Source organism: Eulemur rufifrons, chromosome 21 (genome assembly GCF_041146395.1).
Source record: "Eulemur rufifrons isolate Redbay chromosome 21, OSU_ERuf_1, whole genome shotgun sequence".
Classification (NCBI taxonomy): Eukaryota; Metazoa; Chordata; class Mammalia; order Primates; family Lemuridae; genus Eulemur; species Eulemur rufifrons.
This window is the reverse complement of record NC_091003.1, coordinates 16125203-16145222: the sequence shown is the minus strand read 5'-3', so window position 1 is coordinate 16145222 and position 20020 is coordinate 16125203. Positions and strand designations below refer to the sequence as shown.

Sequence of the window (20020 nt, the reverse complement as noted above, 5' to 3'; positions counted from 1 at the left end):
CCACTGCCCATTATCTTTAACAAGATTTATTGATCACATATGATTTTAAAAACCTAGTAAACAACATGCAAGTTTGGCCAGAATTGTTATATTTTAGAGTTTCACAGTTTAGAAAATTTAAGCTTTACTTTTTTTTTTTTTTTTTGAGACAGAGTCTTACTTTGTCCCCCAGGCTAGAGTGCCCTGGCATCAGCCTAGCTCACAGCAACCTCAAACTCCTGGGCTCAAGCAATCCTTCTGCCTCAGCCTCCCGAGTAGCTGGGACTACAGGCATGCGCCACCATGCCCGGCTAATTTTTTCTCTCTATATATATTTTTTTAGCTGTCCAGCTAATTTCTTTCTATTTTTAATAGGACAGGGTCTCGCTCTTGCTCAGGCTGGTCACAAACTCCTGAGCTCAAATGATCCACCCGCCTCGGCCTCCCAGAGTGCTAGGATTACAGGCATGAGCCACCGCGCCTGGCCTAAGCTTTACTTTTAAACGAGCCATTCCAACAAGCCATTCTAGTTTCCCTTCCACTAGATGGAGCTGTCAAAATTCACAGCAGTGTCCCTAGGCATGACAAACAGCTCAAGGATACTAAAGTGTGGTGTTGTTGGTTTTGGATCTGGGACTAAATGTTGACGATTTTAATAAGCAATCTCCTCAAGAATCATTTACTTCCATCTAACAAAAAGAAAGAGGTAACTTTGTACTACATGGCTTACTATATTTGGAGGATAAAGTCTATAATTCAATTTAAAATGGAGTTTAGATTGAACATGTCTTATTTTGTGGATGAACCAATATGACAGAACCTAAATGGATGGAGGATGGAGGCAGACCAGAAATAGTATACATAATACACACAGTAGTAATTAAAGACATTGATTTAAAAAATAGACCATGACTTAACAACAACATGCAAATCGAGTAATATTTTGGGATAACCTGATGTGCTTATTCCATTACTTTTCTTATTGCTTTCTTTCCTAGGTTGAGTTTGTCTTAGTCTTTGGCCACTTGAATTATGTCATTCATCCCTTTAGCAGGTGTTTGAGGCTCATTCTCAGCTGAAACCAGATATATTTTAAAGCAGCAGTCCCCAACCTCTTTGGTACCAGGGACCAGTTTCATGGAAGACAGTTTCTCCACGGATGGGGGTGGGGGCAGGGGGAGACGCAGAGCTCAGGTGGTGATGGGCAGCCTGGTTCCTAACAGGCCATGGACCGGTACCAGCTGCGGCCAGGGGGTTGGGGACTGCAGCTTTAAAGCACCAAAACCCCAACATCAAACCAACTACCCTTACAACTCAGGGTCAGTTTTGTTAATATCAAATCTGAAACAAATTATCACATCTGAAACAAAATATCACATCTGAAACAAAATGTTGGAAAACATCAGGTAAACTCCTGAATGCCCCTGCCTTCATTTCTTTAGTCAAAAATGAAAGAAGATAATTGTAAGATTTGACCCATACCACTTCAGTCAGTACCCAATCACCAAAATACAAAGGTAATGAGAGAGAACAGGATAGTTTACAATCTCAGTCTGGTACTCATTTGAAAGTTATTTGTATTTAATGATTCTTTGCATGGAAATAACTAAAGCAGTTTATAAGAACATTCCCCTGTAACTGGTATGGTGTGGTTAGATACAAAGAAATGAAGTCTACTTATCTGAGATGCTTCCTTTCAGGAATAGGTCAGTCCTGGCACTATGGCCAGGAATAATGGCACCTCTGTCTGACCAAACAGGTTGAAATCTCTATCATTAAGCTATTAGTCGGATAAAGAACACTAAAAATCATTTGCTTTCCTTTGGTAGAAGGCATAGTGAATCAAACAGCTGTTTACACTTTGGCTAATTTGTAGTTCTCAGACAAGCAGGGATCAGGAGGAAAAAAGAGGCAAAATCCAATTTGGTAAATTTGCTATAAATCAGCAACTAGAATAATTCTCTTTTTTTATCATCCAAATCTATCTTGCTGTCCCACTACTCTGTTTCAAGAGAGAGCAACATTAACACATAGGCCATGGCTGAGAACCACTCTGTAAAAATTGTTATGACAAAGACCAGTACATGCTACATTCCTGAATTTACTGACATGCAGTCACCTTGTAATCTAATTTCATGTGTGAAAGCTTAAAAAATTTTGAGCCACAACTTTTCCCATTAGTAAACTGACAGAATACAATTATCTCGAAAAATCCATCTTAGATACTTACAAATGATTTACATGACTGCCTAATCAAGAAAGCAGGTAATCCTAGGTATCTGGGAGTGATTAAAAGGTGTGAAAATAAAGATTTTACTGTCAAAATATGGTAAATTATATGAACTTAAGTAGCTGAATGACCAGAAAACTTTCTCTGGAATTCATCCAAAAAGATAGTTTTATATCTTTTTTAGCAGTAACTTGAAAAAGCTATACAGGTACCACATAAGGTTGAATCTTTTAATCTTTACACTGTCACCCACAATACATAAACCACAGACCTGCTTTTTCTAGTGACAAATAGCTTATCAATAATTTAAGAACGCACAAAAGCATCAAGGACCAAATGACTACCAAAGAATCTCCAGCTTACTCAGAATACCTTTTTTAAAATCCATTTATTGTGGTTGGAAGTGGAATAGAAAGAGGCAAAAGGAGAAAAGGCTGGGGTTTGTGCCAAATACTTACGCTGACTTTGGGCTGAGAAGGCAAAGTCCCACTTGCCTTCATGGTGCTCACTAGCTTGTTAAATGCAGTCATGTCTCCATCTTTCTTGAGCTGTCGATTGCTGGTTACAGCACTCAGGGTCTCCTCTAGGTGTTCTGCCATAAAGGGAGTTGAATTTTTCACTTGCTGATCCACCTTCAAACCCTTGAGCCCTGCTTCTACCTCTTCCACTGACAGTACAACTCCTGAATGTGCTGAAAAGTTGAGAAAGCCCAGGTTAAACCAAACAAAGAGGTATTTGGTAGAAATTCTCTTTGGCTACCACAATGGTTAAGGGTAAAATAATTTGTTTCACAATTGAAGTGAATCTGTCAGAAACGGCTAACACCAAATAGAGAAATTGAAGACAATGAAAAATCACAGTTGCTTAGTGGGAATAAGGCTATAATTTTGTACTTAGTAAGAGACAACATAAAGTAAATCTAAAATATTTAGATGCCAGAAACTGGTGGGCCATAACCCTGAGGTGTTAAGCTTTAAAACATGGTAAGATCCTACTACGCATCCTGCAAAAGGACATCTTATGAGTCTTCTGGAGACTTCTTACCTGGGACAGGAATCCCAGATAGTCCAACATCAGCAAGATTGATACTTGCACTATGGATATAATATCACTAAGGTTTTATGTTGAGGGCTTATAACCTAAGAAAGAATACGGCAGATTGGGACAAAGTAGTGAGGAACTGGCAAGATATGCTCCAGAGAACTAAAGCATTCATTGGAGTGTTATAATCAGGCCCTAGGTAAGAACCTGGAAGAAAAGTTCTTACCATGGGGCCCATGACCCACTCACTACCAAATTCTGAAAGAGGAGGTATTATTTGATAAAATGAGTGTTTTTTTTTTTTTTGAAGAACATTAAACAAAATCCACAATATATTTAACTTGGTGAAAAAGTATATCAGAACCAACTGTCTAAAGAATTAGCACCTAGGCCAGGCGCAGTAGCTCATGCCTGCAACCCTTGCACTCTGGGAGGCTGAGGCGGGAGGATCATTTGAGGTCAGGAGTTTGAGACCAGCGTGAGCAAGAGTGAGACCCCGTCTCTACCAGAAATACAAAAAAATTAGCTGGGTATGGTATGCACCTGTAGTCCCAGCTACTTGGGAGGCTGAAGCAGGAGGATCACTAGAGCCCAGGAGTTTGAGGTTGCAGTAAGCTAGGATGATGCCACTGCACTGTAGCTGGGGTGACAGAGCAAGACTCTGTCTCCAAAAAAAAAAAAGAATGAACATTTAAACCTGAAACAAACCTTTTCAGATATCTAAAGCAGATTCTCATGAACACTTACAGCTCTCTTTAAGTTTTTCTTTGTTTGCAGAAAGGCTGGAAAGAAGAGGTTTTAAATCCACTTTGGCTTTCTGTAGCATTTCTAAAATATCCACTTTATTTTCAGCATGGTCTTCCAATGGTATAGGAGCAAAATAATTCCCAGAGTTCTGTCCAGGAGAGAGGATGGCTTGCTCCAGACCTGATATTGTAAATATACATTCATAATTAATTGGTCCCAATAAAACACAAAAACTTATTTTTAACAGTATTAAAAAGTGTCCAAAGACCCTTTCACCCCAATGGACCCCTGATTAATGAAGGCAGAATTAATTATGTCAGAGAAAGCCCAAGTCTACATTTAAGGCCAGACTCTGAAGCTATTTTACCTGCGAGTTTCTCCAGTTCCTCATGTGGTGTTGACCCAAGACTGCTGGATTGGCTTCCTGATCGACTCGGGTTAGAGAACCACCTACTGAACCGACTGGCAGAGACTGAACCTTCTCCCAAAACATCTTCTATCATCTGAAGAGAAAGACAATAGAAGCTAAGATAGTAGTTTCTCGGTGAAAAAGGACACAAAATTTCAAATTTTACAGAAAGGTCACTTACTTTGAAACTTCCTTTGATGCTGCTGACCTGAAGGTAAACACTCTCGGAACTTAGGATTTTGAACACCTTTAATTTTTCTTCCCCTTCCTGGGTCATTTCTGAGTAACCCAAACTTGGGTACAACCAACCATGTATTTTCTAAGAATATAAAGCAAAGCCTCTATGCCACAGAGAGTGTTTTGGCTTTCTACTCTTTGCCTCATTAGAAAATCCATGTAATACTGAATGTTCTCAGAGGACGTGGTTTCAAAGTCAAAATCAGCACCACAATGAAACATTCCACTGTCAAGCTGAAGAGTGGCCTTCAACTAAACATCAAGTATGGAGAACTGATGAAAGAAAAACCCTTGCTTCAAACTTGGTGGTCTCAAGTTTGTAATGAACATTATGAAATTAAATTCTGACAATTTCAGAAGCCAAAAGCACACAGCTCATGAAGATCATAATTTCAAGTCAAAGTTTAGAAAGTATCACATTGTGAAAGATGAAATTTTAACTGATCTCTAATTCTGTTTGAGCTTAATAAGGGGTTTTCAGGTGTTTGTTTTCTTCCTAATCTGACCTCCACGGTTTTGGTTTAATAAGGACAGGGCCAGGGGTGGTGGCTCATGCGTGTAATCCTAGCGCTTTGGGAGGCAGAGGAAAGAGGGGCACTTGAAGCCAGGCATTTGAGACCAGCCTGGGCAACATAGCAAGATCTTGTCTTACAAAAAATAAAAATATTAGCCAGACGTGGTGGCACGTGCCTGTAGTCCCAGCTACTTGGGAGGTTGAAGCAGAAGGATAGCTTGAGCCCAGTAGTTTGAGGTTACAGTGAGCTATGATTTCATTACTGTACTCTAGTGTGGGTGACAGTGATTATTTTTAAAAATTTTAATTTTTAAAAATTATTTAAAATTTTTTTAAATAAGGGAAATTAATGCACTATCAGAAATAATTTATTCAACATTTTGTAATAGTAATTTCTATTATTTAGAATAGTAATATTCCAATCTTTCCTAAAAACTACATTTAAGCATAAAGATATTAATGTTCAATTCTATCCTATATTTTTTCCCTATCCTATCATAAATTTAGTTACATACCCAAATTGATCTTTCTGCAATAGTCTTATCAATATTTAGAAAACACAAGATAAAGCAATCAATCAAAAAATGAGGCACATCCTTGAATATAAGGCATATGCTTTCGCTTTGATACCACTGATAAACAGAAAACATGTTTTTCCAAAAACTGGTACATAGATGACAGAATTGGTGACTTTGTTTACCTGAAGTCTGAAACCCACAGTTCCCAATCAAAGTTCAGCAGGGGAAGGTTAGATATATTGTTTGTTCTTATCTGGAAGAATGTTTTCATAATCCATACCCAAACTAAGCCACAAAATACTTCCCTTGAAGGGATTTTAATCCAAGACTCTAATTCAATCATTATTTCCAGAGCTTCTGTTTTGAGAGGATTTATCCACAGTTTAAATCACATTCCACCTGTAGAATATCTTACCTTAAATAATGCTGACTTTCAAGTGCACTAATTTTGCATTAATTAAAGTATAAGAGAAGCATTAGGAGTGATGTTTCGCTGTGAAAAAATGGGGATTGTATCAAAAATATTATACCACCTTAGTAATATAGGAATTATAAAAGAACTAAAAGATATAGTTATAAAGAATGTTTTAATGTTCAACACTGAAATTTTATAAATAGCAAAAATGATGGCTTTGTATTTTAACTCCTTTTATTTCCTGATCATTTTGCATAGGAAAAAAGATAGGAAGAACAGAAAAAAGCAAAGGACATGGACATAAAGTAATTGGACATTTTCTAAAGATTTATTAAAGTGTTGAGAAAATTATTTCCATATTTTGTTCAGTGTCCAACTTTGCTTCTGGTGAAGAAGTGAAGTTTCATTATAGCTAAAGCATAAAGAGTAGAAACAAAGTTTCTTTTACACACATTTAGTGGAAATATTAACATCAAGCCGCTAAAGAATTTAAACCTGACAAGAATCCTAAGAGTTTAGCCAGTCAATTTAGTACCACAGAGCAAGCTGGAACACTCTAACAGCAGGGCCTTGCCTCCTGTACCTTGGTTGCAGGAAATGGAGACCTGGACCCACAGCTCTGCCTTTTTGGTCAGGGCATGCTCTGCTACATCCTTGTCAGCCATCAGATAATTGAGACAAGGAGCCTGGGAATTGGATTCTGGTGTTTTCATAGCTGTCCTTATTAGAATAGATTTTTAATAGCAATTTAAGGTAACTTATACACTCACCACAGAGGAAGTCTATGGTGGAAAAAAAAAAAGGTGGCGGCCTGTATGACTATTAATCTGGTCCTTCAAACAAAAGTCGTTTAGACAAGTCATTTCCTTGGATTTGTAATATTCTGGTGATCAAACAAATATTGTGAAATACTTTTGCTCTTTGACAGTTACTTGGTTTTATTGATCAATGCTTGGTTTCTTTTCATTTTTATAGAAATTTCTATATTTTTGTATTTGTTTTACTCTAGATGTTTGTTGGAATTTTAGGTTACATATATTGCCTTTGCCCCATCTGAGTCAGAGCTTCAAGTGTGTCCAAACCCCCGACGGTGTGCACCGCACCCTTTAGGCATGTATATGCCCATTCCCTCCTCCCCCCTGAATTTCTAATGAATACATTTAAAGTTACACATTTTCTTCTTAACATACTTTTGATTACATCACCAAGGTTTTCCTATGTCATGTTCCTATTCATTACTCTGAATATAGTTAGCTTTCTTTCATCACTCTACTGATAGAAAAAACGAAAATCCATTACAGAAGAAAAATATATTTAAAAAAATAGTTCAGGATTTCCAATTTGATTTCCTTTTTCCTTTTTTTTTTTTTGAGACAGAGTCTTGCTCTGTCGCATGGGCTAGAGTGCTGTGGTGTCAGCCTAGCTCACGGCAACCTCAAACTCCTGGGGGCTCAAGCAATCCTCCTGCCTCAGCCTCCCAAGTAGCTGGGACTATAGGCATGAGCCACCACGTCCAGCTAATTTTTTCTGTTTTTAGTAAAAATGGGGTCTCGCTCTTGCTCAGGCTGGTCTTGAACTCCTGACCTGAAGCTATTCTCCCACCTCAACCTCCCAGAGTGCTAGGATTACGGGTGTGAATCACCACGCCTGGCCTGATTTCCTTTTTCTTCATTCAATACATTTAAGCACCTATTATGTGTTAGGCACTGTAGTAAGAGTTGTATCATTTTTAAAACTTATTTTTAGTTACTTATTTACAAATTATTTTCATACATGATCCAAATTTTCAGTTTGTATAGATTTCTGTGGCTGTCAATTTCTAAGGTACTATGATGCTAGTGAATGTAGCCTATAAATATATACATGTGTATGTATATGTATACATATTTTTTGATTACTTTTTGTTTCCTCTGAAAGCCCTTTGTCCTGGGAAGTGGGGCATGGCCAGAAAGGTGGCCGCCCCCAGGAGAAAAAAAAAAGTTCTATGAGGAACTTTATTTTGTTTACTATTATAGCTTTAGTGTCCAGAACCTAGAATTGCTCGATAAATATTTCTGAATGAAACAAATTATGCATTGAGATTTCCTATGTAATCAAGTTATATAAAATATATTTAGTTTTGTAATAAATTATGTTTGTATCTATTAATACCCTACACATTTGTAGAGCTAAGTGTCAAATACTGTTTCAAGCATTTTACGTATTTGTCAATTAATATTCAAAATCTTTTTTTTTTTTTTTTTTGTTGAGACAGAGTCTCACTTTGTTGCCCAGGCTAGAGTGAGTGCCGTGGCGTCAGCTTAGCTCACAGCAACCTCAGACTCCTCGGCTTAAGCGATCCTACTGCCTCAGCCTCCTGAGTAGCTGGGACTACAGGCATGTGCCACTATGCCCGGCTAATTTTTTCTATATAGATTTTTAGTTGTCCATATAATTTCTTTCTATTTTTAGTAGAGACGGGGTCTCGCTCTTGCTCAGGCTGGTCTCGAACTCCTGACCTCAAGCGATCCACCCGCCTCGGCCTCCCAGAGAGCTAGGATTACAGGCGTGAGCCACCGCGCCCGGCCAATATTCAAAATCTTTTAGAGCCTTTCTTATTTTTCTTAATTGGTCGTTTTCTGAGCATTGTTCATTAGAGTTCAGCTGGTTATAAAGCCCAGAGCATGTTTTTAATGATCCTAATTTTGCTTTTAAGTGGATTATAGAATATATACCTTAATTAGCAGTACCTCCATGAAAAACATGGCAACAGACTTAACCTAGTTTTGGTTGAGGGCGAGGGCCAAATGATCGGATGGTGTTGAGTCCCTAATTCCTGTTCTTTTTATTCCTTTGCTTTCTAAAAATTTTGGTTTTACTTTTTTTGTTTTCTTTTTTTCCTATTCCTACCTTTTATGCTTCAGAGGCAGTATAGTTGTACAGAGTTAAGGACAGAAATGCTTACTGACACTGCATAAATTAGAAGTCAGTTTCCACCACTCACTGGCTATGTGACTTCGGGCAAGTTATCTAAATTCTGTGCCTGTTTTATCATCTGTAAAATGGAAATAGTAGTAATCTTGTAAGGGATTTGTGAAGATAAAATGACTTATATGTAAAACCTGGAACAATCAGCTCTGTATGCATGCTGCCTATTATCAAAAGTTTAGGTTTAGCACTTAGTTTGGATTAAAGAGTGAATGCTTCCTCTAAGCCCACAGGTGAGTTTCATGAGTGCTCACATTTGGAGCCAAATATAGGTGGCTAAATTTTGACCTTCTCTTTGAAAACTTTCTATAAGATTTCCATCTGTCTTCTGAGAGAATGCAAAAAAGGTCACCAAACAGTTGATGTAAACATAAAAAATTATAGTACCCTCAGAAGTTAAGAATTTGAGAGGCCCACTTAGTTTTACATTGGATAAAGTAGCTCACATCTGGATGTGACTCAAAGAACTATTAGCTAGGAGACTTACAATTAAAACTAATGCTAGAATTTTAGGAACAAAACCACATAGGCAGTTGCCACTGTTTATTTGGAGCTGCACTCCACATGCTCGTGAACAGTGCCATAGGTAAGTGTGGACCATGCTGGTCTACACTGAGATAAGTTCAAAAAGTGAGGCTAAATGCTTTGAAACTTTTATATGCTAAAATGCTGGTCCTCGGTGGAGTGGAACTAAACCCTGGCCCCTCTCCATGGAGAATTTGAGAAGTACTGCCCTGGGATTCACCTGTGACAGTGTACCTGTCAGTGCTATGCGGTGCCTGCTTGCTTGGTGGTAATCTTTTGGGTGGAAGGAACATGTAAAATGACAAAGAAGTCAGGCCAGTGTTGCCTGATCTGTTATGCCTCGTTTTGTCTGCTCACACAGTAATCAAACAAGGATCAGCTATGGTTTAGGAGTAGAGTCATTTAAGTTAAAATTCCAAGAACCACCAATTCTAAAAGGACTGGTTAAACTCATGTATCTGGTGTTATAAATGGGATATCTGCAGTGTACAGATTTTTTTGGCCAAATGGTTTTTAAATTCTATTTTATCATAGTTCTTTGCATTTTTTCCAGCAACCACAGAAAAAACTCATTTCTATGTGCACAGGTCACACTTGTATCTCTTCTCCAAAAATTTGGTGAGGCTATACTAATCCATCAATGCCAAAGGGGCAGGAGAAGGGCAGGTATCAAGTGAAGACTAGGGACGGCTTACTGTTTCTACTTTTAAAGTCTAGAAAGACTAGACCTCAAGAGTTTAACAGCAACACTGACAGTACTGCAAGTTCCTTTTCACTAAATGTTTTTGGAACCATCACATCACAAAAGTACTAACTACCTAACCAGGCAGCCTCCCCCAAGGAATGCTGGTCAGTGTGACACCAATCACCAGCTATAACAAGCCACCTTCACAGTAAGTCTTTACAACGAACACTTAACTCATTAAAAGTGAAAGGAGACAATGTTCTTAAACATCTGAAGAATTTTTAGTGCAATGCCACTAGCATAGCAATAAAGTTAACTGGTAGAGAAGTCTCATTTAGTCATGTCCATTAAGCCTCTCAAAATAAAGCCAACAAAAATTCAAATATTTAAGAATAAAGCTAAAAATCCCCAAAGCATCTAGCAAAACACCACTTTAAAAGAGATGTCTTAAATATGTAGGTCGAATTTAATATCATACAGTTTATAAGCATGCTGCTGCTACACTCACCGAAGCCAAGCCTGGCACCTTATCAAGGTTAAAGAACTCATTAAAGTCAAATTCTCCTGGAGACTGCTCAGGCAAGACAGCATCCCTTGGCACCTCCTGATCAGCAGCAGGCTCCTGTGCAAGGATGACCTCCACCTCATCCTCTTCGGCCACTCCTCCATTGCACTCGGCTATTCCTGAAAGCAAAACCAGGACAAAAATAGTCTGGTCAAGCAAACTGCTCTCACTCTGACCTTAGCCATCAACACACATGCAGAAGAGCCACAGATGACTTTAAAAGTAGAATTCTTGTTCAGGTACTGCATTTGCAAGAATAAAACAGTTTTCCTCATATAGGAGATAAAGAAGGAAAAAAGCCTTAATAATAAGCCAGAACACCAACACAATGGGGGAAGAATTATGGTCCCCCCTCCTAAGTGCTTCAAGTGTTCTATAGTGTAATGGGTTCTTTACCCAATGGGAATTTTTTTTGAAAAGATAATCTTTGCAAGTCTCTCACTGCTTAAAAATGGAACCAAATGAATTTGGCACTGCCTTTGCCCATGTACCTGTACCACCACTTTCAGTTAGGGTTCAATGACCTAAGTTACATATGTGAAACCTTGCAGGAGAGCAATTTTCACTTGCCTACATGTTGGTTGTAGCTCATCCTTCAAGGCAAAGTTCAAATGTTATCTCCTTTGGGAAGCCAGTAAAATTAATTGCTGCCTTCTCTATGAGCCTTGCTTATCTCTCAGAGTACGTATCCCACCATATTATAGTAACTCTCTATGAAACTGAGCTCTCTGAGGGCAGGTAACCTGCTCTAATCAGCTCTGCCTTACTCTGTAGTGCCAGATAAACTCTGTTATGTACAGTTGTTTTTAGAATAGGAAGATAAGAGCTAAGTGAAGCTCCCAGATGGTAACATTTAAGGCATCTAACATCTTAGTTTTAATGTTTTTATTTGAAGAACTGAACTCTCAAAGCTCCACCCTGCAAAAGCATCTATAAAAAAGTTGCTGGTAGTGTCAAGATCATGGCAGACAAGAAGTCCTCTGAGGATAAAAAAGCAGCTCCAAAGCCTGGATCTTTCCCTTTCCAAAAGTCTGCAACAATTACAGCAGTCTTATTAGTCAGCCAGGATATTCTAGACCAAGAAAGACTAAACGCTAAACTTCTGCTTTCATTCCAGTAATGCTCCAGAAACCTAGACAGTAAAGCAGAGGAATGCAACAGCTGTAAGATTAAGTGGGTTACTTATCCAGGGTGTCAATAGTCGCAAGCGACAGAAAGTTCAACCCTAGGGCGGCCACAATGCTCTTTGATACCACACCGTGCAGGTAAGGCAGCACTGCTCCTCCACAGGGATGCCTGCCACCTGAGAACCCCAAGCCTTCAGAGGGCCAAGGCAACCAGTGGGACACACATTTGTAAGCCATGGACAAGGCAACTGGCAGTATCTCCAGAGGGTCAGCACACGCTTACTGCCAGCAATCAAAGGTAAATGCTGTTCCTTAAAGACTGACATTTAAACTACAATGACTGCTTTGGTGGAGTAATTATTCCCACTTTATAAAGAAACTGTGCCCTAGAAGAAGTAAACAACTTAATAGCCTAATTAATGTCCTTTTCCACTAGAGCAGTGCTTCTCCCTAACCCATTTTATCCACGAGAACCTGCCTACCCACTTTGGGACAAGCAACGGACATTTTATTGCAATTCAGTTTCCCAATTTAAGGATGACAGCCAGAAGAGAGGGTACTTTGCTCATACATTTACAAAAGAAATTTTGATATTTCTCTGGTTCATTTTTGTGTTGGACGGCCTAGGGACTTTTTGCAATTAACTAATGGAGTGAGCCAAGACCCCTGGATTCTTCTCGAGATCTGCCAGGAAACCCATCCCCTCTCTCCAGGTCTCAATCTCTCTGCATCTGTAAGGTGAGAAGGTACCACTACCAATCTATCTCATTCCTCTGGCTCCTCCCCTCATTAGGTGAAAAGCCACACTTGCTGCTGCTGCTGCTTTAGTCTAATCAAGAATAAGACAAAGACATATTTCAAAGGCAATATAAAAGCAAAGGCTCCCCAGTTACCTATCAATTTCCTACACCACCCTAGGGAAGAATATGTGATAGTGCAAAGATAATGGTAATATCTACTATAAAGACCGTAAATTAAAAGATGACTAATGTGATTTCTTCTTTCTCCTTCTAAATAAATCCCATTATTTCTGCTTAAATTCATCTTAACTTCATAATTTCAAAGTGGCACTAATTTTTCATTTATTAAAATAACTTTCTCCTTTTGTTGCCTAGTATCTGCCAAAAGTTTTTTTCAACTAAACCTGAAAGATTGAAGGAACTAGAATTTACTAAGTAAGTGCCCACTAGAGGCTGACTTCTGATGTGTACCGAGTTCTGATATGATCATCAATGCTAAAAGTAACCCTCAAGTTATAACAGGCATTGGCTTCACTTTACAAAGAAACAGGCCTACCCGTTAAGATTTTGTCAAAGATTATCCTCTTCTAAGTAGCCACCCCAGCACTCAAAACCCAGGCTAGCCCACCTTGCTCTTCACCATGGCCTTGCACTGCGTCTTCCCCAGACCGTCAGCCTGCGGCTGGCCACCTCAGAGCCAAGTGACTGCCCTGAAAATAACTAGCTACGACCAGTGGGCCCTCACTCTGCACCAGGCACTTCATACACATTAGCTCTGGCTCCTTCAGTTTAGCAAGGGAGACCCCTGACCTTATCATCTTACAGCTGAGAAAACTAAGTTTGTGGGGAGGGAAGTCACAAACAACTGACCAGGGAAAGTCTAACACCATGGTGAAGAAGGTGGGCTGTGAAGCCAAAAACATCTTGTTCAACTCCCAACCTTACTATTTACTTCACAGTGACCTTAAGTCACTTAAGCTCTTGGAGCCTCCATTTCCTCATCTATGAAAAGGGCATAAAAGTACCCACACCATATAGGATTGTTAAGAAAAGACAAAACACCACTGTGAGTAGTACATAATTGCTCAATAAATGAGACTCCTCCTCATTTCTACCACGTTTCTTATCTCTGAGGAACCCTTTCATGTACGCAGTGCTCTTACAAGGTAACATGAGACTTTTCTGTTTAGCATGGCAGAACAACTTTAGGAGACAGTACAATCTGTACTTAGGGAATTCTCACATAGGAAGCAGGCTGCATTATTAAAAACTTGCCATTTCCTAACATCTGGTACCCATTCCTAAATATACAATTAAGTCAGTGATAATCACATCTCATTTTAAAAACAGGGAACTTCCCTCCCAAAGTCTGCACTGACCTTCCTTCACAGAGGCTGTCCGTCGCCTTGTTCTTTTTCTCCCTTTGTGATCTTCTTCTAGTATCTTATCATCAAAGCCAGTCAGTTCGATGGTTTCAGATTGACTTGTGGGTCCAGCTGAGAACCACTCTGGTTCTTCTTCTGTATAAGAATCATTTCTTCTACGCTCACCAAAGACACGCTTACTATCCCCAAACTCCCTCTAGAAAAGTTCATAAAGCAAAATTAAAATAATTCTAGTCATTTCTACTTCAATTGAGGGCTTAACGAATTAAGTAATGCTCAGTAGTGAAATGCAGATACGCGGTAGATGTGAATCCCATCCCCGTACACCCCCCACCCCAGCTCTCTATACTCCTCCCTGGCTGCTGTGTTCATCCAGGTTCTCACGGTAATCTGGTATGAATGAAGTGAACATCAAGTCCCCAAGCACATGAGGTACCAAAGCAAAGGTCCAGAAGACAAACCCTGAAACGCTTGTCCTTGTAGTCCCTCTCGCGGTCTCTGTCTCTCAAGTCCCGCAGGTCCTTATCGCTAAGCCGATGATCCTTCTCAAAGGTCCGGGCAGAGATTATTCTCCCGCTGCCAATCCTACGTCCACCAAGCAGACGAAGCCCATCGCTGTCTTTCTCTAATGGACTCCCCGAGCGCCGGGAGCTAACAGCAGCTGTCACGTGGCAGCCCCCTCCAAAGCTTCGTCTCTGTGGGCTGAGAACAACATCTAAGTCGTCTTCTTTCACCCGCTCTCGTGGATCTGGAGAGATGCGGGAAAGAGAAAATTAAGCAAACCAACAGGGGCATCGTTTTTCTTCTTCAGGTGGTATGTCCATGACTGACGAGGGGAGGATTGGAAGAGAGTCACGACTAAAATTGGGCTTATCAACATATTCAGAGTAACATGTACATTACATATTTATAAATAGGCTGAGACTTTTGCCTTTTCTCTTTGGAGCAACAAATGTACTTCACAATAAATGATTTTCCATGATTAGTCTGTGCAATGCCTTCATTTTTACTAAGTCCTTATCTATTAATTATTAGCAAATGTTTTGTCAACTAATAAACTACAATAGGTGTCAGTATTTGAAAAAAATAACTGCTTAAAAAATTAAAGTGTCTCTTCAACAAATGATGAACAGTTGGATATCCATACACAAAAAAGTGAACTTGAATCTATACCTGGTACTATATACAAAAATTAAATCAAAATGGATCACATATCTAAATATAAAATCGAATACTATAAAACTTCTAGAAGAAAATACAGGAGGAAATCCTTGTGGCATTGGGTTAGGAAAAGTTTTCTCAGGCATGTCACCAAGGCACGATCCATTAAAAAAAACTGACAAACTGGGCTTGTTCACAATTTAAAACTTCTGTTCTTTAAAAGACAACTATTTAGAGAATGCAAAGACAAGCCACAAACTGGGAGAAAATATTCCAAAGCATATTTCTGATAAAGGACTTATATCCAGAACATACAAAAACTCTTAAAAACTCAATAAAAAACAGCCAAATTAAAAAATGGACAAATGGTTTGAATAGACACTTCAAAGAGGTTATATGGATGGCAAATAAGCCTATGAAAAGATACTCAACATCATTAGTCATTAGGGATATGCAAATTAAACCATATGATACCACTATGCACCTATGAGCATGGTTACAATTTAAAAGACTGACCATTCCAAGTGCTGGCGAGGATGTGAAGCAAGTGGAACTCTCATACACTGCTGGTGGAAACGTAAAATGGTACAACCACTTTGGAAAACAGTTTGGTAGTTTCTCAAAACATTAAAAAAACATCTACTAGATGACCCAGCCATTCTACTTCTAGGTTTTTACCCAAGAGAAAAAAGAAAGTGTATGTCCATAGAGTTGTACATGAATGTTCATAGCAGCTTTAGTTATGACAGTCAAAAACTAGAAACAACCCAAATGTCTACCAAAGATAAATGGATAAACTGCAGCGAATCCACACAATGGAATACTACTAGGAAATAAAAAAGAGGAATAAGCTCTACGCTCAACAATATGGATGAATCTTAAAATTATTCTGGGGGAAAGAAGCTACACAAAGAGTACATATAATAATTACATTTATATAAAATTCTAAGAAATGTAAATTAATCTCTAGTGACAGAAAGCAGATCAATGTTAGGAGGGGTGAAAGGGAGGCACTCATAGGGATACTAGGGAATTGGGGGTGATGAAAGTGCTTATGATGTTGATTATGGTGATGGTTTCACAGGTGGATACCCATGAAGACATCAAATGGTACAATGTATGTACAGGCTATTATATGTAAATTATCTCATTAAAGGTGTAAGAAAAAATAAACATATCACCACATAAACAAATCTCTTCCTAGAAAAACTAGGAAACTGAAGGTTAGTGCAAGTGAGAAAAACCTGCATTAATGCTCTTACCAGAAACAAGTCCTAGAATGTTCTGGTATATACTTTTCCAGAATTTCTCTGTACAGTTAGTTTTTTCCAAAAAGAGCATACAATATGGACAGTTTTGTATAATTTGGTTATGACTCAGTATATTAGTTGCCAATAAACATGTCTGTAACACGTTTTTACAGCTGGACAATGTAATATTCCTTCATATGAATGTTCCAAAGTTTTCCCAATCCACCATTTCTATTTCTGCTATTGAATCTTTAAGTTCCTTTTAAGTTTTCATCATTTTTAAAAAGTTGCTGTGTATATCTTTAATGATTCTGTTAGAATAAATTATTTGCTTGAGGGACATTACTGCACTAGCTATACTAATAGACTGTGTGTAGAAGGGTCTTAATAGCTTAAACTAGAGTCATTTGTCTTTGTTCAGTTCCAAATTGTTATGACAGATCTTCCTATCATCTCAAAAGGATTTCTGGCAACAAGTTCCTTGACTAGCTTTTATATTGTCTGGTCTCCATTTCACCCTTAAATATCTTTTCTAGCTTAAAGGGGTAAAGACATGGAAGATCAAACTTTACTCCAGTTTCAAACCATATCCAAACCCTGTATTTAGATCACAGTCCATTATGAATTAAGAATTGCCAGAACCGATTCACACCTGAGGACTCATATGAGACAAAGCATGATCAGATTTCCAGCACAGCTTTATGCTACCTATCACATCTAATTCAGTTATTCGTGCCAATGAAAGACATCGATACTTTTAATGCAAGAGCACACAACCTAACACGGTTTACTCACCACTGTTATGTAGGAAGACTATGACTACTCTCTGCTGTAATTAGGAAAAGACCCAACTGGTAAATCAGTTTCCTATCATGACATTTTCACCCAGTGCATAAAACTCTCACAGCAGCCAAGAGCATGTCCCCAATATCACTGCCCCCACTTCTGAGTGGCTGTGTGCTCACCTACTATCCTGCGCACCAGAGAAGGCCGGTCTGTATCCAACTCTTTCTTCAGACTTTCCACTGGTGAGCTCCGTCCTGATGCTGGGTAGAGAGAGGCATGCCACTTCTCAGGGTCCCAGACGCCATCACTACAGGTCAAGAGGTACCAACAGTTAGCACTTATATCCAAGAACTATGTAGCTAGTCTAATTTCTAAACCTCTTCAGGTAAGTTATAGAAACCTTTTTCCAATGTAAAATTTCTTGGTTGCCTTTAGGATGGTTACCTCTTCTAAGATGAAAACAAAAACAACTATCAATTAATACTTTGTTGTTGCTCACATAATACCAATAGTTACTGGACAATGATTTGTGCACCACTGAAACATTTAGACCATAAACCTTGCGGTGCCTAGGAATTACAATAACTATACCTGTAACATGCAAGGAAGATGCTCTATAAATAATGACTGAGTTTACTGAAGTTTAATACAAGGGAGAAAAAAAATCCCTTAACCCTCTCACCAGAAGTAGCTCCTGGAATGTTTGGTGTGTATTTTTCTAGAACTTCTATGCACAGTCTCAATTTTTCCAACAAGCAGAATGGACGGCTCTTAAGAGCTTAAAATGTGTAGTTTAGGTTTTGTTATTCCCTAATAATGGTGTGGCAGGTGGTACAGTGTGCAGTGCAAAAGCTCTGGAGCCCAACCATCTAGGCTCAAATTCTAGCTCTGCCACCCACCACCAGGGGCATTCTGGATAAGTTACTGAGCTGCGTCTTCTGCAGCAAGGACTTCCTCAACCTTATCAGAACAGGCTGCGCTATACACTAGCACAAGTGAAGTGTGAGTGTAGTATCCCACACTTGTCCTTTGCAGACTGCAATATTTATAATGTTAAACTCTTACGAGTAGTGATTTGATTGTATCCTTCCACAGACCAATGTTCCATGAAGGCAGAGAGTATTTGAGAGCACTCGGCACAGTATTTATTTACCACATAGCAGGAACCAACTGAACATTTCTTGGATAAGTGAGTCAACCTCTCAGTCTCAACTCTTCACAATGAAAGAGATATTACCTACCTTCTAGGGTGATTGTGAGGATTACTTGGAGTTTAAGAGCCCAACAAATTTTAATTCTCTGAGAGAAGAGAAACAAAAGAATGAGAAGCTTTCTCTTCTCTCTCTTTTATTTTTTATTACTAGGCATGATGTCTCCACTTCAGAATAAAAGCTCTATGTCTGCCCATGATAACTTTATTTTATGCCAAGAAGAAATGGTGTTTTAACAATAAAATTCAACTTGAGGTATAAAAAGGCTTTATAAACTTTAGCAAAACACCAGCTTCTCTGACACTCATTTTAAAAAGTCTATCCTATTCAACCATGGAATTCAACATAATGTGCTAATTAAAATAAAGGCCGGGCGCGGTGGCTCACGCCTGTAATCCTAGCACTTTGGGAGGCCGAGGCTGGTGGATTGCTCGAGGTCAGGAGTTCGAGACTAGCCTGAGTAAGAGTGAGACCCTGTCTCTACTAAAAATAGAAAGAAATTATCTGGCCAACTAAAAATATATACAGAAAAAATTAGCCGGGCATGGTGGTGCATGCCTATAGTCCCAGCTACTTGGGAGGCTGAGACAGGAGGATCGCTTGAGCCCAGGAGTTTGAGGTTGCTGTGAGCTAGGCTGATGCCACGGCACTCACGCTAGCCTGGGCAACAGAGTGAGACTCTGTCTCGAAAAAAACCAAAAATAAAATAAATAAATAAAATAAAATAAAAAAACTTGGGCTAGGCTGGGTGCAGTGGCTCATGCCTGGAATCCCAGCACTTTGGGAGACTGAGGCGGGAGGATCACTTGAGGCCAGGAGTTCAAGACCAGCCTGAGCAACGCAGCAAGACCCCCGTCTACCAAAAATAGAAAAATTAGCCAGGAGTGGTGGCACACGCCTACAGTTCCAGTGGCACATGCCTACAGTTCTAGCTACTTGGGAGGCTGACACGGGAGGATCACTTGAGCCCAGGAGTTTGAGGCTGCACTGAGCTATAATCATGCCACTGCACTCCAGCCTAAGGAACAGCAAGACCCTATCTTAAAAAAATAAATAAATAAAAAGAAGTGGGCTAACACAAACCATCTACCATATTTAAGAAATGACTAAGAAAAGCATAAATAGTACAATATAGGATTATTGGACATTTTCAGACCATTTTTAGCTATAGCCTTCTTAAACCAAAGCCATCTCCCTCTTATGAAGGAATCTAGGATGCAATAAGGGTAATCTGAATGGCTGAATGGTTCTTCTGTCTAAGGGCTCAGAGCCCTCCTGGATCAGCACACCTGGGGCAGGCCCTTGAGGAAGTACCCTCAAAGCACAGTGCAAAAACCACTGCTAGAGAGAAAAGACACTGGTGAAGACTCCTGGGTTCAAGTCTTTATTCTGCTTTCTGACTATGTGACCAAGTCATTTCTCATTTTAGTTTCATTACCAGTTAGTTGAAGCTCATGTTATTACCTCTTGCAATCCCTCTTCCACTTATAATTTACCAGAAAACTTCAAAACAGTAGAATTCTTAATT

At 39.2% G+C, this 20020-nt stretch overlaps 1 protein-coding gene across 5 annotated transcripts in view; it reads right to left on the bottom strand.

Annotated features, from left to right (window-relative positions):
• Positions 1-20020, bottom strand: part of EIF4ENIF1 (eukaryotic translation initiation factor 4E nuclear import factor 1) — a 46657-nt gene that overhangs the window by 9386 nt on the left and 17251 nt on the right. For 4 of the 5 annotated variants that reach the window (XM_069497475.1, XM_069497474.1, XM_069497472.1 and 1 more), the window contains exons 4-10: positions 17461-17588; positions 14546-14832; positions 14079-14280; positions 10776-10951; positions 4365-4500; positions 3998-4177; positions 2668-2900 (exon numbers count right to left, since the gene is read on the bottom strand). In XM_069497475.1, the coding sequence (XP_069353576.1) occupies positions 2668-2900; positions 3998-4177; positions 4365-4500; positions 10776-10951; positions 14079-14280; positions 14546-14832; positions 17461-17588 (1342 nt within the window). The remainder of the gene's footprint in view (positions 1-2667; positions 2901-3997; positions 4178-4364; positions 4501-10775; positions 10952-14078; positions 14281-14545; positions 14833-17460; positions 17589-20020) is intronic. The other variant, XM_069497473.1, reaches the window with a different exon arrangement.